A 23788-nucleotide genomic window follows, 5' to 3' on the forward strand; every position below is an offset into this window, starting at 1 on the left:
CTGCTGCGAAAGATTAAAGTCGGGAGGAGAAGGGGATGACAGAGGATGGGATGGTTGGATGGCATCATTGACTCAATGGACATGAGTTTGTGTAACTCCAGTAGTTGGTGATGGACAGGGAGGCTGCTGTCCATCCAACTGCTGCAGTTCATGGGTTGCAAAGAGTCGGACACGATGAACGACTGAACTGAACTGAATGGGATGAAGTTTTATGCTCTCAGTAAATACACTATCCTAGTTATTATAGTCCCCAATCTGTTGCTACTGTTTTTAGTCTTTATCTTATTCAGGGACACTGTCTAGTCCCTTGTTGCCGATAGCATTTGGAATATGCTAATAAATGAGCTTCAGTTGAAGAAAAAAATTAAAATGTCAGCACCATGGCCAGAGGCCTTGCCTGAAAATGGGGGTGTGCATTGAAGGAGCTATCCTTTCTCTCAGTGCTGACTATCCAGCAAGTTTTTTCAAATTCTAGGTTTAAACAGAAAGCAAAGGTAGTGCTAACAAGTCACCTATGGAATCGCATCCAAGAAATATCTTCATGATAGGCTTGAACCTATACATCGTACCAGCTTGAGTGTTTGTTTTAGTTCTATGGAAATGTGCAAGTAAGCAGGATAAACAACATCTCAGCAAGACAGTGTAAGAAAAATCTCTGTATAAAAGCATCTTAAGAGGACCATATCTATTTCTCTTCAAAGGAAGTTCCCACAAAGTGCTATAGCTAAGTTCAAGAAAGATCCCCTGCTGTCTTAACCTTTCAGTTAACAGGAGGTGAGAATGTTTAACAGGACAGACTAGGAGACTTGGTACCTGTACTGCTGCCAGTGAGTTGTCCCTGGAGCAGCATGAATCCTGCTGTTCCTCTGTAATACTGCTGTTCCCCTATAACATTCTTCTGAGAAACTGCCTGTGAAGCAAACTGCAGTGAGCATGTTAAGAAGTTATTTCTGCAACTGTTACTCCTGTGCTTATTGGTGAAAAGGGACTCTACAGCTTCCATGAATAAGATAAAGACTAAAAATAGTAGCAAGGGTTGGAAACTATAATAACTAGGATAGTGTATTTACTGGGAGCATAAAACTTCACCCCATTAGACTTGAACTTATGCCTGAATCTAGATCTTCTTCCAGTCGGAAGTAGAAACATACAGTTTTAACTCTGAAAATACAGTATACTTAGTTTTCTGGGCTTTTTTTGTTACTGTTGTTAAATAATTTTTATTCCTTGCAGATGACTTTTGAAAAATTATATCAATCTTAGCCAAGCCTTTTTTGTCTCTGCCAACTCTGAATTTACTGTCCTTCCATCTAATCTTTTGTTCAGTGCCACATGAATCTCACGGTTCATTGATCCTTATTCACTGCAGTCACTGTTTTTAGTCTTTTCTTTCTTTCTTAAAGGGCTTGCTGTTGCTGTATAAACAGGGTCAAATACCCTTTGGAAGTACACCAGATGAGCATAAAATAATAAAGTAATACATATTAAAGAAAACTTTTGGAAATTAACTGTAATCCTTCTAAAATTCTTCTAAAAATTCTAAAAATCCTTCTAAAAAAAGGTAAAATCCTTCTTACCAAATAGCTTATAAAGTTGATATATTAAGTATATATTTAGGTATTGCTTTTTTAAATGGCCCTCAGTTCAGTCACTCAGTTGTGTCCCACTCTTTGCGACCCCATGAATCGCAGCACGCCAGGCCTCCCTGTCCATCACCAACTCCCGGAATCCACTCAAACTCATGTCCATCGAGTCAGTGATGCCATCCAGCCATCTCATCCTCTGTCATCCCCTTCTCCTCCTGCCCCCAATCCCTCCTTGCATCAGGGTCTTTTCAAATGAGTCAGCTCTTTGCATCAGGTGGCCAAAGTATTGGAGTTTCAGCTTCAACATCAGTCTTTCCAGTGAACAACCAGGACTGATCTTTAGGATGCACTGGTTGGCCAAATTGACCTTTAAATTTCTGAAGCCGTCAACCTCTCAAAATATATCTTAATTTAGTTATACAAAGTATATAGTTTTATTACCACTTCCCTCTTGAAGTGTGTCCCTCTTGTTTTCTTCCCCTGGTTTTATTGCTCTCTCTTGGATTCTGTTCACTTGTTCAACATCTTTCTCAATCCCTTACTTTGCTCCTTTTTTTCCCTTTACTTCTTAAATGTCAGTAATGCAAGTTTCACTTCTGACTACATCTCCCTCTTCACTCCTCCTGGGACATTCTATTCCCTGTAGTTTCATCTTTTCATTTTTTTGTATCCCCTTTTACCCTTCATCTCTGTTTTTCACCAGTAGAGTCTCCATCAGACGTGTCTTCTATTAATGTTTTTCTTTCTTGTCTTCACACCAGTGTGCTAATTCAGACTCATTTTGTTTCTTATATGGAGAATTGCAGTTATCTCCAATTAAGCTTTGCTGCCTTTGTCTTTCCATACAATCAGTCTGCCAGTAACTGAACCTCAGGATATTGTGACTACGCATCTTTTGTCCATATGCCACCATCTCCCTGCAGTGCTCATGTTGTTCCCTAAAATTGTAATGCTCTATCTTCTTTGTAGCCTATTACCTCATACATGTTAAGCATTCTTTGTAATACTTTACCTTGTATTTGAATTCTTGCTTCTCTGGTGGCTCAGTTCAGTTCAGTTCAGTCGCTCATCATGTCCAACTCTTTGCGATCCTTATGAACCGCAGCACGCCAGTCCTCCTTGTCCATCACCAACTCCCGGAGTTCACCCAAACCCATGTCCATTGAGTCGGTGATGCCATCCAACCATCTCATCTTCTGTTGTCCCCTTCTCCTCCTGCCCTCAATCTTTGCCAGCATCAGAGTCTTTTCCAATGACTCAGCTCTTCACATCAGGTGGCCAGAGTATTGGGAGTTTCAGCTTCAACATCAGTCCTTCCAGTGAACACCCAGGACTGATCTCCTTTAGGGTGGACTGGTTGGAGATCCTTGCAGCCCAGGGGACTCTCAAGAGTCTTCTCCAACACCACAGTTCAAAAGCATCAATTCTTCAGCTCTCAGCCTTCTTTATAGTCCCAACTGTCACATCCATACATGACTACTGGAAAAACCAAAGCCTTGAGTAGACAAACCTTTGGTGACAAAGTAATGTCTCTGCTTTATAATATGCTGTCTAGGTTGGTCATAACTTTCCTTCCAAGGAGTAAGCATCTTTTAGTTTCATGGCTGCAGTCATCTGCAGTGATTTTAGCTCCCAAAAATAAAGTCAGCCACCGTTTCCACTATTTACCCATCTATTTGCAATGAAGTGATAGGACTGGATGCCATGGTCTTACTTTTTGAATATTGAACTTTTACTCTCCGTATAAGTTAAATAAGCAGGGTAACAATATACAGCCTTGACGTACTCCTTTTCCTATTGGAAACCAGTCTGTTGTTCCATGTCCAGTTCTAACTGTTGTTTCCATACTTGCATACAGGTTTCTCAAGAGACAGCTCAGGTGGTCTGGTATTCCCATCTCTTTCAGAATTTTCCACAGTTTATTGTGATCCACGCAGTCAAAGGTTTACTCCAGTCACCTGGAGTAACAGGCAAATATGGCCTTGGAGTACAGAATGAAGCAGGGCAAAGGCTGATAGAGTTTTGCCAAGAGAATGCACTGGCCATCACAAACACCCTCTTCCAAAAACACAAGAGAAGATGCTACACATGGACATCACCAGATGGCCAACACCAAAATCAGATTGATTATATTCTTTGCTGGCAAAGATGGAGAAGCTCTATATAGTCAGCAAAAACAAGACCAGGAGCTGACTATGGCTCAGCTTGTAAACTCCTTATTGCCAAATTCAGACTTAAATTGAAGAAAGTAGGGAAAACCACTAGATCATTCAGGTATGACCTAAATGACTATACAGTAGAAGTGAGAAATAGATTTAAGGGACTAGATCTGATATACCGAGTGCCTAATGAACTGTGGACAGAGGTTCGTGACATTGTACAGGAGACAGGGATCAAGACCATCAAGAAAAAGAAATGCAAAAAGGCAAAATGGCTGTTTGAGGAAGGGTTACAAATAACTGTGAAAAGAGAAGTGAAAAGCAAAGGAGAAAAAGAAAGATATAAGCTTCTGAATGCAGAGTTCTGAAGAATAGCAAGGAGAGTAAGAAAGCCTTCCTCAGTGATCAATGCAAAGAAATAGAGGAAAACAATAGAATGGGAAAGACTAGAGATCTCTTCAAGAAAATTAGAGATACCAAGGGAACATTTCATGCAAAGATAGGCTCAATAAAGGACAGAAATGGTATGGACCTAACAGAAGCAGAAGATATTAAGAAGAGGTGGCAAGAATACACAGAAGAACTGTACAAAATAAATCTTCATGACCCAGATAATCACGATGCTGTGATCACTCACCTAGAGCCAGACATCCTGGAATGTGAATTCAAGTGGGCCTTAGGAAGCATCACTCCAATCAAAGCTAGTGGAGGTGATGGAATTCCAATTGAGCTATTTCACTTCATAAAAGATGATGCTGTGAAAGTGCTACGCTCAATATCTCAGCAAATTTGGAAAACTCAGCAGTGGCCACAGGACTGGAAAAGGTCAGTTTTCATTTCAATCCCAAAGAAAGGCAATGCCAAAGAATGCTCAAACTACCCCACAGTTGCTCTCATCTCACATGCTAGTAAAGTAATGCTCAAAATTCTCCAAGCCAGGCTTCAGCAATGTGTGACCCATGAACTTCCAGATATTCAAGCTTTTGGGAAAGGCAGAGAAACCAGAGATCAAATTGCCAACATCCACTGGATCATGGAAAAGGCAAGCGAGTTCCAGAAAAACATCTACTTCTGCTTTATTGACTATGCCAAAGCCTTTGACTACATGGATCCAATAAACTGTGGAAATTCTGGTGGCTCAGCGGTGAAGAATCTGCCTGCCAGTGCAGGAGACACTGGTTTGATCCCTGAATTGGGAAGATCTCCTGGAAAAGGAAATGGCAACCCACTCCAGTAGTTTTGCCTGGTAAATCCCATGGACAGAGGAACGTAGCAAGCTGCAGTCCATGGGGTTGGAAAAGAGTCGGACACAACTGAGTGACTAAACAACAACAAATAACCCTCATTCTCTGTTGCATGTACTACTACATTTTGATCATCCCACTACTGTGATTGAATAAATTTTATGGTAACAAGGGTTATATTTATCTTTGTGTCTTCAGAATTAACATAAAGGGTAGAGGATAAGGAGAAAATCAATAGAGTAGAAATTTGTTTTTGATTTTTTTGTTTTTCCCCAAAAGACCAGCACCTATTTAATAATGAATAAATACTAGATAGAGTTAATGAGGTATACCGACCAGTGAGGCATAATATTATATTTAGGTTTTAATCTGCATTCTTCCTTAATTCTCTTTTGATTTTTTTCATCTAGAGTCTCTCAGAAGATAGAAGTGTGAAAGAAGTGCTGCAGAAGCATTTTAATGTCAGCAAAAACCTGCGTTCATTACACATGCTACTGGTTTGTATTAATTTTATTTTTATTCACTCATTCTCTTTCACCAGGTAATTATATTCTGATGGGAACTGGTTAAACCTCTAGATAAATTTTGTGAGAATTAACATATATACTACGTTAGGTCTTCCAATCCCTGAATATGGTACATCTCTTTTTTTATTTAGTTCTTTGATTTCTTTTATCATCATCTTATAAATCTCACCTCACAGATCCTGTGTATGTTTTCAGTGTTTTCTTAAGTGTTTAACTTCCTTTGGAACAATTGTAAATAATACTTTGTTTTTACTTTTTGTCTTAGCATTCTCACTGATCGTATATAGAAATGTGATTTCTTTGTTGTTGATGTTATTTTCTGCAGTATTGCTGAACTCATTTAGTTAAGTTTTTTTTTTAATAGACTTCTTGAGATTTTCTATATAGATAATCATGTCATCTGAAAATAGTTTTTCTTTTTACCTTTCTAATTTGTATATGTTTTATTTCTTTTTCTTTTTTGCAGTGGCTAGAACTTGCGCTATATTAAATTAGAATGGTGCGGGTGTATAATTGCCAAGCTTAGGGCAAAAACTTTCAGTCTTTTACTATCAAATATGATATAAGCTGAAGCTTTTTAATACATGTTTATTGTCAAGTTATGGCAATTCCCATCTATCCGTAAATTGCTGAGAGTTTGTTGTGGTTGTGTTGGATTTTGCCAGATGTTTATTTTTTTTATCCATGAACATGATATATGACTTTTCTTGTTTAGCTTGTTATATTGAACAACATTGCTTGATTTTTTTTTTATTTCTGCCATTTCAAAATCTTTTTCATTGTAATGAGTAAGTGGAAATCGAGTACACACACTTAAGTGCATGAAATGTGCAAATCTCTTAACATGACCTAATTTTTCTTCATATATTATTGTTATTTCTCACCTTCTAATATCTTGGATCCAAATGTTGAACTAGCTTTACATGCCTGGACAAATCCTACCTGGTCATAGTCTTTCACCAAGTAATTCTATCTTAAGTTTAAACAGTATCAAGAAAGGGGTACTTAATTTTTCTGAAAAGTAAACTTCCTTCGCTCGAGTATTTGATACTAGACTACTATTTCTAGAAAGTTATTTATTCATTATTATGAAAGGTATAGCAAATACCTTCCAAAGAGAAAATAATTTTGGTTTCATGAGTTTCTTTTTGGTCACTTCCATTTTATGATAATAATGGGTATCACTTATTAAATAGCACAAAAGTCAGGTGACCTAGTTACTTTGTGTGTTAGTCGCTGAGTCATGTCTGACTGTTTGAGCGACCCCATGGACTGTAGCGCGCTAGGCTCCTCTGTCCATGAAATTCTCTAGGCAAGAATACTGGAGTGGGTTGCCGTTTCCTGCTCTAGTTATGACCAGCATTATATCTTACCATTATATCAATCCTGTTTTTTTGTTATTGCTTTTTTTTTTTTAATGTTTGGGTGTTATACTTACCTTTGAGGTAACTGATGTTCTTTGAGGTTAAATAACTTACCCCATGTCACACAGCTAGTAGATAACAAACCCACGACTCAGATCCAAGTCTCTCTGGCTTCAGGCTTATCCTGCTTTACTCTTACATGGTTCTGTCATGTTTTTGTTTTTTCTTTTTACAGATTCTCCTTCTCCATTTCTGGTTTTGCTTAGGAAACTTAAAAGAATTTTCCTCCCTGTGTACTTACCCTCTTATTAGCACATCCTCCTCCCATTTATCAAAACCATCCTGCCATTTTTAGCAATAGCTGTCTTTATCACAGAGGTATTACAAAGACTAAGAATTTTTAGAGTAGAGACTTTAGTAATTTAGGTACCTGTGTTTACTAACTTACGGTATTTGGAGGATACACACACACACATACATACAGAAACACATACCTCTCATTGGAGAAGGGATAGGATACCCACTACAGTATTCTTGGGCTTCCCTGGTGGCTCAGTCAGTAAAGAATCCACTTGCAATGCAGGAGACCTGGGTTCAATCCCTGGGTTGGGAAGATCCCCTGGAGGAGGGCGTGGCAACCTTGCCTGGAGAATTCCCATGGATACAGGAGCCTGATGGGGTACAGCCCATGGGGTCACAAAGTTGTACACGACTGAATGAATAAGCACAGCATAGCATACCTTCATTCTGGAAAAATGTCTGGCTCAAAATTGTCAACATGAGAAAGCACTGTTTTGCTAGTTTCCTATTATATTTTTAATTCAAGGTGATGGCTTAATTTTTGTTTTGATTTTTCTTTTTTAAGAAAAGTTTTATGTGAAATGTCATGTATGAAACGAGATGCCAGTCCAGGTTCAGTGCACGATGCTGGATGCTTGGGACTGGTGCACTGGGACGACCCAGAGGGATGGTATGGGGAGGGAGGAGGGAGGAGGGTTCAGGATGGATTTTCTTTTAAAAATTTAAAATAAATAAAAAAAAAATAAAAATAAAACCAGCTTGAACATCAAAAAAAATAAAAATAAAAAAAATAAAAATAAAAATTAAAAAAAAAAAGAAAAGTTTTGTAATTGGTAGAAATTATAAAGAAAATAAAGACTGAGATTAAATATAGTTTGCTAATTTTTCAATAAAATTAAGGAGTTATACACATGGTAAAAAAAGTACCCTCAAATGCATAGCCTAAAGGTAATTTCAGATTGATAAACCTAAATATATGTATAAAAACAAAGCTTTTTTTTTAATTAGAAGAAAGATATGTTTGTATACTTGAAGTAGGAAAAGATTGCTTAGAGAAGTTACACAAATTACAAGCCATAGGAGAAAAGACAGTTAATGTTAATTATATTGAATTTTTTGTTAAATGTCTGGACACTGGAAGATACCATAGAAGAAGTGATTAGGAGATGAAAAATGCAATGCATGTAATCATCAACACTGTCCATAATGTAGAAAAAGCTTCTACAGTAATCAATAAAGGAACAAACTGTGAATATGAGTGAATATGAGCGAAAGAACTAAGAATAATCTACCAGTGTAGAATCCTACATGATTTATAAGTTACAAAGATATTTAACTTCTCCAGTATAGGGACATGGTGTACAATTTCAATTTTACAATTAAACCTTTTTTTTCTGCCAGTTTGGTGGGTGTGCAAAGTTTATGTCTGATGGTATGGTGTCTGTGTTGCATAAGTTCAAGATGATATTTATATAAAACTTGAAAATTACTCTGTATTATCTAGGAATACAAAGATATGTAGTAGAAGGATGAAGACATGCATGATTTTTTTTTACGTGGAGAAGAGTAGAGAGTCCAACCAGGGCAAGAGACAGGGGCTTCAACTCTGTAAGTTTATATTTCATAAGCTGAGGAAGTGGTCATGGATATTCATTATATTACTCTCTTGCCTATTTATATGTTGAAAATATTTTATAATAAAAAGGAAAGGTAAGAGAATGGAAAGGAGCTACTGGGTTCCTGGGTCCCTCCCAGTAGGGAAATGAAGGTCAAGGATTACCAAACTCTTTTGTTCAATTAAGGACCCTGGGCCCTGGTTAAAAAAGGGAGAGAGTTCAAGGCAATAAAAGGCAAAACCACTACAATATTGTACAGTAATCAGCCTCCAATTAAAATGAATTTATATTAAAAAAATAAAAACAAAAATAAACAAATGGAACCTACTGAAACTTACAAGCTCTTGTATAGCAAAGGAAATCCATAAACAAAATAAAAAGACAACCTGCAGAGTGGGACAAAATTTTGCAAATGGTGTGACAGACAAGATCTTAATTTCCAAAATACCAAACAGCTCATACAACTTAATAACAAAAAAAAGCCAACCGAATCAAAAAACGGGCAGAGGAGCTAAATAAATACTTCTCCAAAGACGATATACAGATGGAAACAGGCACATGAAAAGATGCTTAAACTCACTAATTATTAGAGAAATGCAAATCAAAAGTACGGTGAGGTACCATCTTACACCAGTGAGAATGGCCATCATCAGAAATGCTATACATAACAGATGCTGGGCAAGGTGTGAAGAAAATGAACACTCCTACACTGTTGGAAATGTAAATTGCTCCATCTACTATGGAAAATAGCACGGAAGTTCTTTAGGAAACTAAAAATAGAGTTGCCATATGATCCAGTAATCTCATTCCTGGGCATATGTTTGGACAAAACTATAATTCAAAAAAATGTACACAAACACACTTTCATAACATCACTATTCACAGTAGCCATCACATGGAAACAACCTAAATGACCATCAGCAGATAAATGAAAAAAGAAGCGGTATGTGCATAACTACAGAATACTATTTAGCCATAATAAAAAGAATGAAATAACGCCATTTGCAGCAACATGGATGGACCTGGAGATTATCATACTAAGTTAGAAAGAAAGATAAATATCATATGCCATCACTTCCATGTGGAATCTAAAATAGGACACAAATGAACCTATCTACGAGACAGAAACAGACTCAAAAGCATAGAGAATAGGTCTGTGGCTGCCGAGGGCACGAGTGGGGTAGGTTGAGAGTTTGGAATTTGCAGATGTAAACTATGATATGTAGAATGGATAGAGAGCAAGGTTGTACTATAAGCAGAGGGAACTATATTCAGTATCCTGTGATAAACCATAATGGAAAAGAATATGAAAAATAATATATATGTATGTATAACTGAATTAGTTTGCTGTATAGTAGATATTAACCCAATATTGTATATCAACTATACTTATATAAAATAATTTTTTTTAAAAAGGGAGGGAGTTTCTAATGTAAATGTCCCAACTATTACATTACATATATAATATGTAGACTTAAGGAATTGCTCATTGTTTATGTGGAATTCAAATTTAATCAGATACCATGCATTTTTATCTGCTGATTTTATCTATATGAACTAAATGCAGAGTCAGTTATATTTCAGTGAAAAATAAACTTTAAAAAAAATTTAGTTGTTATCAAAGTTACAAATAAAAACTTCAAATGCAGAAGTTTTGTTAGTTGTTGAGCAGATAGCTTGCTACACAAAAGCAACTTGCTCCCTGCTTTCCAGGAGAGTTGTTTCTGGGTATAATTTTATTTTTGTTTTTTTCTTTTTAATACAATTGAACATCAAAGTGGCTGAGTTCTGTCTGTCACATAAGACTAACCTGGATTGGTTGATTGGGTGGTGAGAAAGTTTATAGAAGTCATAGTTCTGCCTTTTTGTTCTGGAGCTTTGAATAGTATTCTTACTTATTTTTGGTCTCTTCTCCTCACTCCTTTTAAAATGTTTTTTTCTTCTTTTGAGGATTTGTAATCAAGATATGCAAATAGGAAGAGGTCAAGAGAGCAGCAAGAAGTTTTTAATGCTTTATTTACATTTATACATTTATGTGGCTTATGAATTGAAATACTGTATTTAAATAGAGCTAAATTTGAGAGTAACTTTCCCAAGTATTAATATTTACTCTTTCATAACTCTAAATTAAGTTTTCTTCAATAAAATACCCCCAAATGCCCATGTAAATATGCATTTCTTTTTCTGATCTGCACTTCCCTAGATGCTTGCTTTAAATCGTGTAACACCGTCACACCCATTTATAACTGCAGCAGATCTAATGGAGGCAAACCAGCTGTGTAGCATGGACTCAAAAGGAAATATTGTGCATGGTGAGAAACCTGCTTGATTAGTAGTTTTTAAAATAAGGTTGAGTTTTATATAATGGTATACTTTTTGAAATTACAATTAACATCAGTATAGTGTTTTTATTTGCAAAATATTTTTATATCTATACATCCTTTAACTCACTTCTCCCATTTAAAGTGAAAGAAACTTGATGCACTACCTGCCTTGCTGCATTGGAAATACAATTCTCAGTGTACCAAGTATTACTGAAGAGCATTGGCTTTTAGCCATTTGGTGTTGACTATCCCTTTTGAGAATCAAGTGAACTTTCTCCTCTCCAGGAAAAATAAATTAGATGTAATTTCCAGGGGTTAGAGATTATGAATAATGGAGGGCCTTATATGATTGAAAGTTACATAATAATTGCAGCTCTTGTTCATGTTTGCTGTAGGTCATATGATAAGTGCTTGATAGTATTGTCTCTAATCTTTGTAACAATTTCTGGAAGTTTAGAAAGATCCTTATTTAAAAAAAAATTAAAACTAAGCTGAGGGAGGTTGAATAACTTGCTTAAGATTATTCAGATAATAGTGACGGATACACATTTGAACCGAGGAGTGCTTTGTTGGCCTCTCCCCACCCCTCAAAGCCATAACCTTTCACATTATCCTCCTATTTGGAGGATTTGTTTCAATCAGTATGTAAAACTATACCTCATAGTTTTTTCCCCTTTTACTATAGGTCTGTCAGTCTTGGAAATCTGTCTTATCATAGCAATGAAACATTTAAATGATATCTATGAAGAGGAGCCCTTTAATTTTCAAATGGTTTATAATGGTGAGATGACTCATTTGATAGTTTCTTTCTGACTATACTCCACTGCTTATTTGACGGTACTAACAATGTCATTGCTTTCTGTCCAGAATTCCAGAAGTTTGTTCAAAGAAAGGCCCATTCTGTTTATAATTTTGAGAAACCTGTTGTCATGAAGGTAAGATTTTTTCTGCAGATAGGCTTATTTTTGTCTACTTTGATCATATATATCATAGCTGAACTTTTATTAATTTTGAAACATTAGGTATTATCATAGGAATTTTATTCAAAACAGACACCGCCCCCCAAAAAAAAACTCTAAAAATGAAATGTTTGAATAATTCTGAAGAGTACTGTTGTTTTAGTTTGTGGGGATGTACTGCCCTCTACTGTCTCCTCCTATCAATTGCGTGCTGAAAAGGAACTACTCATTAAATTCTACCTAAGCATGCAGTCCATGGGGTTGCTGAGGGTCAGACACGACTAAGCGACTTCACTTTCACTTTTCACTTTCATGCATTGGAGAAGGAAATGGCAACCCACTCCAGTGTTCTTGCCTGGAGAATCCCAGGGACGCAGGAGCCTGGTAGGCTGCCGTCTATGGGGTCACACAGAGTCGGACACGACTGAAGTGACTTAGCAGCAGCAGCAAGACACAGCTTATAGCTCAGTTGGTAAAGAATCCACTTGCAATGCAGGAGATCCTGGTTCGATACCTGGGTTGGGAAGATCCGCTGCAGAGGGGGTAAGCTACCCACTCCAGTATTCTTGGGCTTCCCTCGTTGGTAAAGAATCCGCCTGCAGTGCGGGAGACCTGGGTTCAGTCTGGGTTCAGAACATCCCCTGGAGAAGGAAATGGCTACCCACTCCAGTATTCTGGCTTGGAGAATTCCATGGACTGGATAGTCCATGAGGTTGCAAAGAGTCAGACACAACTGAGCGACTTTCACAAGACACAGATACAGCCCTATCTTTTTATACCCTTAAGGTTGGCTTTATAAAATCTCAGCAGTAAAAGGAGATAGAATGAGTCATTAAGAAAATAAAAAACAATCTCATTGGTTAGTGAGGGTATATAGAGACAATTTTGTTAGAGCTTGGGTAAGGCATGAGTTTCAAAACTTGAGGAAATTTATTCTAGCATACCATTGTCCACCAGAAACATGAGCTACATAATGTAATTTTAGATATTCTAGTAGCAACAACGACAACAAAAAGAAGGTGAAAGGTGAGATTAACTTAGACAGTAAGCTTTATTTAATGTACCAAAATATTTAGATCTGTAGTCAATATAGAAAGGTATTAATGAAGTTTTTTATTTTCTTTTGTGTTAAGTCTTTGAAATTCTGTGTGTTTACACTTAAAGCACATTTTGATTCACTGATTAGTCATTGGAAATAATTGCTCTTTAGATTCTTTAAATTATTTGTTCAGACCCTTATTTAGCTGAAGAAGTAAATTTACATTCTGAAATTGTTTCAAACATACTTAAAATGTTCTGTTAGTTTTTAAACTTTATAAAAATAGAGTTCCACATTTCAGATCCTCAAGAGCCCATTGAGGTTACATATTGAATAGCACAGCTCTCGAGGACTTTATGGGAAGAAACACCTTTTATGAATTTTTTAAGCAGTGCACCCATAAGTTTTTTAGTATCCTTTATAAGGATATTAAAGGATATTAGAAGTCAGAAGCTTATTTTTTAGGGCAACCAAAAAAACATGAGATCAGGGCATTGCCATTTTCTTCAAAACAATAGGAAAAATACTTAACGTACTGGAGGTTGGTTTTTTCCTCCCTTCCTAATGATAGTCATGGTTTATGGGAATGTATTAGTGGAAAGGGTTAGCTGAGCACTTAAATTTTTACTAGTAGCTTGAGACTGGTCATTTCTACATTTTGATTAAGAAAGTATTTTGCTACCTAGAAATATTTGAAGTCTCAATTTTATTCAGCCAATAGCCAGATCCTCTAGTATTTTCTCATTTTCAGAAATTGCCTGAACAATTTTTCTTTTCATAAGAATTTTTCTAGTTTATAAAGAATGTATCCCAGTAGTATTTTTCACAGTGAGGCTTAAGAATAGAAAGGTCAGTGTATCAGTATTTAATAGTTGATTGGTCCTAATTTAATGTTTTCTTTTTTTCTTCATATCCTAATAAAGTAACTAAAACAACAATCATGGTTAGAAAAGACATGGTACATGAAGGGCTAAGAGGAAGTGGACAGTAAGGAGCCCTATTAATGTGGGGAAGATGGAAGAAAGGAACTTTCTGACAGGTGGTAGTGGTCTCTGTCAGACTTCTTCAGGAAGGAGGGGCCTGTCCTCTCCTCCATACCTCCACCATTCTGCTGAGTCATTTACATACAGGATCAGCTAAACAGGTGTGCTGCTAGAGGTCTTCCCTGCTGCCCTCTGTTTTTACAGCTATATTAAACTTTTATACAGCAAAGTCTAACAAAACAAAACATAAAGGCAAATTTGAGTAACCTGGGCCATTAGTTAAAATGTACTGGTCTTATCAGACTTTGGGTTTTCATAGAGAACCAGAAACTCTGTTAACTTAAGTACTAGGAAAAGATATGACAGAATGAGGTGAGGAACAAAATCAGATTGTGCAGTTGAGTTGTTTGTTCCGTTTACATTCAGTGATGTAGGGACAGGCAGCTCTATACTGACACTGCCTCATGTGATGTGTGAAGTTTTTATGAGGTTGATGAGAATTGTTTTTGAACTTTACTGACATCTATTATTACATTTTGTTTCCTAGTACTCTGTTCTAAAACTGACTAAAATCCTAACTGTTCTCTGGCTTAATGTTGTTTACTTCCCTTATTCAACCTAAACTATTTGTTTCATCTTTCAGGCGTTTGAACACTTACAACAATTAGAATTAATAAGGCCCATGGAAAGAACATCAGTAAATGCACAGAGGGAGTATCAGCTGATGAAACTACTTTTGGATAATACACAAATTATGAATGCTTTGCAGAAATACCCCAACTGTCCTACAGATGTTAGGCAGTGGGCGACATCCTCCCTAAGCTGGTTATGAGTATAACCATGGTTTCAGTTATGGAGTTTCAGGCAGACTTCTCTAAAGAACTAAAAGCTGTTGTCCTTTAATTTAACAAGATATGTTATTGCATTTTCTTATATTTATAAAGATGTATTTTTGTATTTATGGGAGACTGTTAAACATGTATCATGGCTGTGCCTTGCCTTTGAATCATACGAGCAGTTACATGATTTTAAGTTTTAATTCCAGTGATATGTTGTAACTGTTCAAAAAAATAAATATGACTGTCTTAGGGATTGAAACGTATGCTTAATTTAACCCTTGTAAAGTATTTATGTGGTACATTTGAAGAGTTCATTTCAATCCAGCAGCCAGATATTTTTACAAACTGTAAACAAAGCAGTAAAGAAACAGTGGTTAAGAGTTGAAATGTAATGAGTAATCTTTTGGTCCATTGGGCAGTGCTGCAGTCTTTCTGTATTCATGAAAATTTAAGATTCTCTCCCAGACCAAGGTCTTTCAGTTCAGGAGCCTGATCAGTTTGACTAGAAGATGGTTCACATGTAAGAAAAAACCCAAAAGTTTGAACATTTTCTTCCAGTCTTCTTAAAATATGGTACTCATACCATCTACGGAAGAATCTTTTGTAGGATGTTTTTAAATGCGACTCTTGGGCATGTTGTAGGAACTAGCATTTGTTTAACAAGCACTTTAGCAAATTCCTGTAAAGCCACTCCCACGAATAATAGAAAATGTATGACAGTGTTAACTAAATGTTTGTATCAAAAAGTTGACCATATTGGTATGTGTTTAAAGTGAAATTTAATAAGCATTCATGAAGTGTTAGTGACTTCATTTATTCAAGAATATTTGTCTATTTTTTTCATAGAAGGGTTACAAAAGACAAAGTCCCTATCCTTGTACAGTTTGCAATCCTTTTAAAACTGTCAAAGACCCTGACATTAGTTACTCTTGTTTACAGGTGAGAAAACTAACACAGTAGTGGCCCTGTCCAGAGCATTGACAGACCCTGGAATTCCAACTCATTTCGTTGACATCAGAGCTCAGTTTTGTGTTTCTTAGTGTGTCTTTTTAAGTATACTCTAAGAAACTATTTTCTTGGTTTTAAGAGTTACTGTGTTTAGAATGGAGTATGAGATTTCTATGCACAAAAATAGCTCTTCAGTACCTGCAACTATTCCTTGCATACATAGGCATTCTTAGGTTCCAGATCACTGTCATTTACTTTTCAGCAGTGTTTCATGAAAGCCAAGGCTTGCATCCTGGTTCTGTGCAATAGTTTACAGATTTTTAGGGGATATTTTGCCAAAATACTTACCATGGTCACAGCAATATTAAGACGTAAGGGTTTTTTGCACTTGAGCCAAAATTGTCCCTTAAAATTTTTTCTGAGCTGTTTTAGGTGAGTACCCTCTGCTTTAAAAGCACTGACCACAAAAGCACCTAAAGAACTGGCTTGAAGACTGCAAATTTTTATCTGCTTAGGATGCCCACTCGAAGGTTTGAAAGCCCTCATCTACTTACCTGGCTATGTAAAAACTACAGAAATATCCATCACATCAGTGAAATAGCTAAATAACAAACTATAAAAAGTAAGTTAGCAAAAGTCACACAAATGAAGTATAAGCCTACATTTCAAAAGCAGTTTTTCAGAGAAAGAATGTTGTGTTTCCCTTTCCATATTCCTTAATATAGAGAAGCTAAAATATACTTAAATGTTTTAAAACTAACTTCATCTTTTAAATTGTTTAAACTGTCGTCAATAAAATAAAAACCAAATCTCAAAAGCCCTAGTAAAAACCTTTCAAGAATAACATAAGCAAATGTGGCTTAAAGATATTTTCATTTACTAGAAAAGGAATGCAGCCTGTTAACCACACGATCAAAAGACTGAAAACCAGGTGAGCAGGCATGTTAGCAGCATCAGTGAGGTTACTGATCACTCCTGTGATCCCTCCATGTGTCCAACCAAAAACATTAAGAAAAAAGTTCCCAGTTTTGTGGACGTGCAAATGTGAATGACTCAGAAGTATGTGCTGTTGCCCCAAAACTTACATCATAATTCTGTATATATTGATTACATACTATTAACTTTCTGAAGAATCAGTTTTGCAGAACAACATTAGAAACAGTTTCAGTCTTTCTGTAGATTCATGGTTTGTATTTTCATTTGGTTTTAGAAGAAAATGCAGTTTCTTTCAAACCAGTGTAACCTAAGTGTTGCCCCTTCCTTCACCTTTACCCTAAAAAATTGAGGATCCATTGATGTGAACTTCGACATTAAATGTGGGTAGGTGGGGCTCTTTCACCCCCATTTGCTTGGAAAGTCAGGTGATAAACCAAAATTCTAGTGTTTAGAATTTGCAGCACTAAAAATGCAAATGAAAGCTTGCTTCCTTGGTGATCCCTCTTACTGATTACCTTAAGTGTAAAATATCAGAATTCTTCCCTTCTATTGGTAAACTGTAGTTGGGAAGTGTAATTTATATCTTTGATGTCTATTACCTAAGTCACTTTTTAAGAAAAAGTCTGTATGAAAAGACAAGGTAACTAATGCCATTTAGTCTCTCTTAAAATTGGCAGGACCAATATCTGTACTTTCAAAGGAACACAATCTGCTTACACAGCAAAGGAGAGAAATGCCAAACCTCCCTTTCACCTGTCCCCATTCTTGCACATTCTAAGGTGTAAGGCTCACTAGCAATTGTAAAGCTGCTGTTCCCATCTTTAAGAATGTATAACTAAAGAAAAACTTCATATGCAAATCATACCATGTTTATTTTTTTTATTTAACTTGGGAATGGAATGGGGATAGCATACATTTTATTTGTACAATATTTAACAATCACTTACCCAAGGTGGGGTTTTATGGGACTTTTTTTTTTTTCTTTTTTTGACTTTTTGTTAAATACTTGCAGAAAAAATAGCAAGTACAATTTGACAGTAGTACAACAACCTGTGCCCAAAACACTGACAAGAAATACAGAGTAAAGCTAAAATAATTGTTTACCAATATTTTGAGAGGTATGGGTTGAGACTGCATAAAAAATGTACTGCTGGTTGAATATCTGAGGTAAATGATGTTCAATCAAGATGCTACTTGTATCATTTTGCCCATAAATCAGTAAATAATTTTATGCACATTATACCAAATGTTCCTAAAAAGTAATATTTTAAAAAGGTAAAAAAGAGAAACTGGAAAATATCTGTGGCAAAGCATCTTTTTTAAAGTTAATCAGTTTTTTCCACTAAACTATCCAGGATTTTTTCCCCTCCTACCTGCATTTTACTTAAATGTAGCTGTTATACTACCTAGGAGTAAGGACGGGGGAAGAAGAGTTTCATGATTTATGATTCATCTTTAAGTTCTAAACTTTTTTCTTTCTGATTGTATTTTCAAAACATCACCATGAAGGACAGTGCAAGTTCATGGGACCAACAACTGTGAGGCACAGTCTCTGTTCTGGAATTCACAAGGTACCTGTAATAAACATTCAAACAAGAATCACACGTCACATGCTGAAAACTGCCTAGCATCTAAAATACATACAAGAGCGGTGCAGGGCATAGACTTCGAATACAGCCAAACAGTCCATCAGTTTGGACTAGTCCATCAGTCCTATGGCAGTTGATCATAAAGCATTCCTTACACGGAGATCTGGGCAAGGTCAAGAGTGTAAGTTAGAGCAGCAGTTCTGATGTGTGTCATAAAGGCAAAATACAAGACGAATCATAAGGAGCACCATACACATGAGGAAAAAATTATTGGGGTCTGTTTACCCCCAAACAAATCATTTTTCTTTGATCTTTCTTTTTTTCAGTATCCCTAAGCTCAAACTTTTTATTAATTTGCCCACTCTACACTGACTGTAAACCAAACGTGAAAATGCCCTGCAAAAGAAAGTTTTAACAAGACTAGGTACAGGACAGGTAGTCACTGGAACATTCTTATTTTACTGCTTATAAAAATTATTTTTCTACCAATGTAGTTCTCAAAAGGATACAGGTTTTATTGTAAAATTGGTTAGCTAGAGTTAAGTACAATACCCAGGATTTCTAAAAACGTTTTCTAACATGAAGAGAAAACTTTATTTTGTGAATAACTGGTCTTATAAATGTAACTCTTTAAGTGTTCACATAAGCCAAACATTCATCATAATACTCCTTGTTTTCCTTTGACTTTTTTTTTTAAACTTTTAAAAACAGGATTAAATGTTCAGAACAGGTAGAAATCAGTCTTCAAGAGATGAACAATTTTCATGTATGAACATTCTCATTATTTTCCCTTCTTGATTAGTTTCCAGGTAGAAGCAAAACCAAGAAATTGAGAAGCCAGGTACTTTTTGAAATAAAGGTAAACTCAACACTGAAATGGGAATTCTTAGAAATACAACAAAGCCTTGGGTACATGATGTGACCAAGAACACAATTCTCTGTATGGTGTGTGGCACACTGACGACAATGCTGTTACTCTTCTTTCCCTCCCTGCTTAGAGTCTGTTGACCTATGTATTATTTATAAATAATATAATTTATTCCCAGAGATTAAGTGCATGTTTTATGTAAAATGTAGTGTACTGTGTGGTTAAATAGCCATTTGAAGATAACACATTCACAGTGAGCTCCTGATAGTGACACATAAAAAATTCTTTTATAAAATTAACATGGATTTTTAAATGACCTGACAAAAGTACATAGTGTAATACTGACTATTTGTTGGTCAGTAATCGAATTAATGTTTTGCTTTGGCCTGTAAATTTGAGAAGGAATCCAATTATATTCTAATGTAATAGTGTTTTGAAAAGCACTTTGGCACCTACTTATCAGTTCGATTTTCTCATCAAGGATAAGGCATGAACTATCCTAAATTAATATCAGTTAGTTGTAAAAGCAATTTGTGGAAGGATGCTAAGCTATGTTACCTATATCAACATTGGTTACCTCTAAATGTCATTGCATATTTTAAGTTATAAGTTTAACTTGTTATCCCTGATTTGTTTTAAAGCAGTAACATCTGAAATCTGTGCTTAAAAGTTTAAATCTCTATCCTAGGATAATTCTTGACATATCACAGACATCAAATATTACTCTGACAAGATGGCACCAAGCAGAAATATAGTAATAAAGTTACAAGTCTCAAAGCAGAGAGTGAGGAATTCTGGGTAATGACACTTCCTGAGGTGATTCTAAAACAGTGATCAAGAATGTCCCACACACTGTTTGGTGAAAAGAAATACACTACAATTTTACATATATAAATAGGAAAAAAAATCTATTTTTAAAGAATAAAAATGAAGAGCTTTCCAGTGTTACAGCTCACTTAAAAAATTTTAAATCATGCTTTAAATTTTCAAATAGTCCCCAAGCACAGCACACCTAAAAAAATATGTAGCTAAGTATGCAATATTTTGGGAACTTGATATAAGATGAAGTTTTTTTTAAAACATGGGAGAAAAGGGGGAAATACACCATTTTTTCATTTCAAAAAACAGCACTTTTTTTCCCTTAAATCACAAGCTAGCACAAGAAAAGCTAAAACACTGCTTTACAAATGGCCACTTACTGTTGGCACTAAGCATAGCTTACCTTTTTTCTTAAATAACACAGTGAATTTGTAATACCTTGTTACAAAACATGGGTCAATTTATTATTGAAATTTTGTTAGTGTTTTCAATTTTATAATTTAGCAACCGTGGAACTGAGGTATACCTTGTTGAGGGAGGTTAAAGTAATGCTTGGAAGCCTCTTTACTGTACCCCACTTAGATGACTTTGTTTATGTACACAGAACAGCAGCACACTAAACATTCACAAGCTGTGTCATATTGGCATTACAATAGTCATTTATAGAAACACAACAGCAAATGCAATAAAAACAAGTTACCCTTTTAAAATCTGAAATGAAAAGTTTTTGATTTAAAAAAAAAAATAGCAGTAGTTCATTTAAGGAATTAGTGTCTTCAGACAGACATTAAGAAATCTGATGTCAGTTTTCAAACACGTGATTAGCCAGGTCCAAAAAGATCCTTGATTTGGAGAGGGCCACATTCTTCATGTACATTTTTTCAAAAGTTTCTTTATAGAGTTTACAACTTTTCTCTTAGTCGCGTGTCCTTCATGTATGTCTCTGCTACAGGCAATGCCGTAAGTCTCCCAGAGCCACCATTTGAAATGAGAGTCTTCTTTCTGAGACGTCTAGGACACATCCTACTCATTTCACACAGAAAATAAACTGCAAGCAGTTTCATTAGCAGCTCCAGTTGAGAGTCCTGTTTCTCAGTGTGTACACATGGTGCAACCATCATAGACTAGATTCTTTGGGAGGAAAGTCAACATTTGTCACCATCGTGACCACTGTTACAATGTCCTCTGTGGTAATGATATTTGTTAGTCTTTGCATCTGAGTAATTCTTTCACCTACACATCCAGCTGATAACCTGGCTTCTGCATCGTGATCCCAACATTCTTCTATCGTTTCACAGAGCATTGCCATTCCCTAAAAAGGAAAAACACATTTAAATATCATAGCAATTTTTGTTTTCTATTGGGAACTAGAGTAAAACTCTCATAAAGAAATTGCTATTCTTGTGGGTTAAAGAAAGTCTCAAAATTAGCCAAGTTTGATATTTGTCAACATTCACTTTCGAATATCTCACATGGAGAGAAGCACTGAGAGAAAACAGTATTTTTTTTTTTTAAGCACTGGAGATGATCACAGCAGGTGATTTGTTTAATTCCAAATATCTCTGATCATTATTCACAAAGCAGGTAATTTAAGCTAACCTTTGAACTGAATTCAAAACTAAGGCTTTGAGAAGTTTACCAATTTTTATTCTTTTCTTAGTTTCTCAGCATTTCTACCTTGCAGATAAGTAGGAAAAGGGTTAGGAAGCCACACTTAAGGATTCTCTACTTGGCTTATCCATGTTTCTAGTTATATCTAGAACAAAATAACCAGGGCAATATTGTTCCAGCCTTCACATTCCTAGTCTCTTATGAACTTGAAAATCATCCAATCAAAATGCAGTAACTGTCATAGAATAATACTAGGTACTTCACTTTTTAAAACAACATCATATGCGACGGTGGTGGTCAGCAAGGTTATACAACTCTCCACAGGCTCACAGTCAGCCACTTGTTTCCCTTGGAAACCTTCCAGATAGGAGACACTGTGACACAGGAGCACAAAGCCAAGTGTCCCCCACAGCTCTGACTTTACCGTCTCCCTCACGAGTGTACAGATGTGGCCTTAACTGCACTGTTTCTAGGACTCTAGAATAGAATACCTTGTACCAAGATCTCTGCCTCAGGAAATCCAGAAAGAAAAGGTGCAAAAATATAAATCATTCCTCTGATGAGCATTTTTTTTAATTGGAAATTAAAGTGAAAAGCTAACTATAACTTACAGCATGTTTCTGCCAATAATCTCTTAAAACAGGCCTCTTTTTTTTATGCACAACAACTTCCTGCATGTCTTCAAGAGAGGGATGCTGGCCAATTTCTTCCTCAAATGGCAGCATGTATTCATCTACAGGTCCTGAAATGTAAAAAAGGGGGAAAAGTCATTTTAATTCAAATCATCTTGCTTTCCTAACTGGAACAAGTTTTCTAAAGCATACTTTCACCACCTTTTCCTAACTGTCATATGCTATAATGACAGGACTGGAAAAGGTCAGTTTTCATTCCAATCCCAAAGAAAGGCAATGCCAAAGAATGTACTGCACAATTGCACTCATCTCACATGCTAGTAAAGTAATGCTCAAAATTCTCTAAGCCAGGCTTCAGCAATATGTGAACCGTGAACTTCCAGATGTTCAAGCTGGTTTTAGAAAAGGTAGAAGAACCAGAGATCAAATTGCCAACATCCGCTGGATCATCAAAAAAGCAAGAGAGTTCCAGAAAAACATCTATTTCTGCTTTACTGACTATGCCAAAGCCTTTGACTGTGTGGATCACAATAAACTGGAAAATTCTGAAAGAGGGGAATACCAGACCACCTGACCTGCCTCTTGAGAAACCTATATGCAGGTCAGGAAGCAACAGAACTGGACATGGAACAAACAGACTGGTTTCAAATAGGAAAAGGAGTAACTCAAGGCTGCATATTGTCACCCTGCTTATTTAACTTATATGCAGAGTACATCATGAGAAACGCTGGGCTGGAAGAAGCACAAGCTGGAATCAAGACTGCCAGGAGAAATCTCAATAACCTCAGATATGCAGATGACACCACCCTTATGGCAGATAGTGAAGAGGAACTAAAAAGCCTCTTGATGAAAGTGAAAGAGCAGAGTGAAAAGTTGGCTTCAAGCTCAACATTCAGAAAACGAAGATCATGGCATCTGGTCCCATCACTTCATGGGAAATAGATGGGGAAACAGTGGAAACAGTGCTGACTTTATTTTTGGGGGCTCCAAAATCACTGAAGATGGTGATTGCAGCCATGAAATTAAAAGACGCTTACTCCTTGGATGGAAAGTTATGACCAACCTAGATATTCAAAAGCAGAGACATTAATTTGCCAACAAAGGTTCATCTAGTCAAGGCTATGGTTTTTCCAGTGGTCATGTATGGATGTGAGAGTTGGGACTGTGAAGAAAGCTGAGCGCAGAAGAACTGATGCTTTTGAACTGTGGTGTTGGAGAAGACTTGCGAGTCCCATGGACTGCAAGGAGATCCAACCAGTATATCCTAAAGGAGACCAGTCCTGGATGTTCATTGGAAGGACTAATGCTGAGGCTGAAACTCCAATACTTTGGCCACCTCATGCAAAGAGCTGACTCACTGGAAAAGACCCTGATGCTGAGAGGGATTGGGGGCAGGAGGAGAAGGGGACGACAGAGGATGAGATGGCTGGATGCATCACAAACTC

At 36.4% G+C, this 23788-nt stretch overlaps 2 protein-coding genes across 7 annotated transcripts in view; one reads left to right on the forward strand and one right to left on the reverse strand.

The window, feature by feature from the left end:
- The window catches only part of ORC4 (origin recognition complex subunit 4), a 95036-nt gene extending 79307 nt beyond the window's left edge, over positions 1 to 15729 (forward strand). For 3 of the 4 annotated variants that reach the window (XM_070799743.1, XM_070799769.1, XM_070799752.1), the window contains 5 exons: positions 5400 to 5486; positions 11000 to 11108; positions 11806 to 11901; positions 11988 to 12055; positions 14745 to 15729. In XM_070799743.1, the coding sequence (XP_070655844.1) occupies positions 5400 to 5486; positions 11000 to 11108; positions 11806 to 11901; positions 11988 to 12055; positions 14745 to 14933 (549 nt within the window). In that variant the 3' untranslated portion in view covers positions 14934 to 15729. The other variant, XM_070799760.1, reaches the window with a different exon arrangement.
- Positions 15730 to 17688: 1959 nt separating this feature from the next.
- The window catches only part of ACVR2A (activin A receptor type 2A), a 95940-nt gene continuing 89840 nt past the window's right edge, over positions 17689 to 23788 (reverse strand). For all 3 annotated transcript variants that reach the window (XM_070799729.1, XM_019973075.2, XM_070799713.1), the window contains 2 exons: positions 22323 to 22453; positions 17689 to 21412 (listed from right to left, as the gene is read on the reverse strand). In XM_070799729.1, coding sequence (XP_070655830.1) covers positions 21218 to 21412; positions 22323 to 22453 — 326 coding nt within the window. In that variant the 3' untranslated portion in view covers positions 17689 to 21217. The remainder of the gene's footprint in view (positions 21413 to 22322; positions 22454 to 23788) is intronic.

The sequence above is a fragment of the Bos indicus genome, chromosome 2 (assembly GCF_029378745.1).
Source record: "Bos indicus isolate NIAB-ARS_2022 breed Sahiwal x Tharparkar chromosome 2, NIAB-ARS_B.indTharparkar_mat_pri_1.0, whole genome shotgun sequence".
Lineage (NCBI taxonomy): Eukaryota > Metazoa > Chordata > Mammalia > Artiodactyla > Bovidae > Bos > Bos indicus.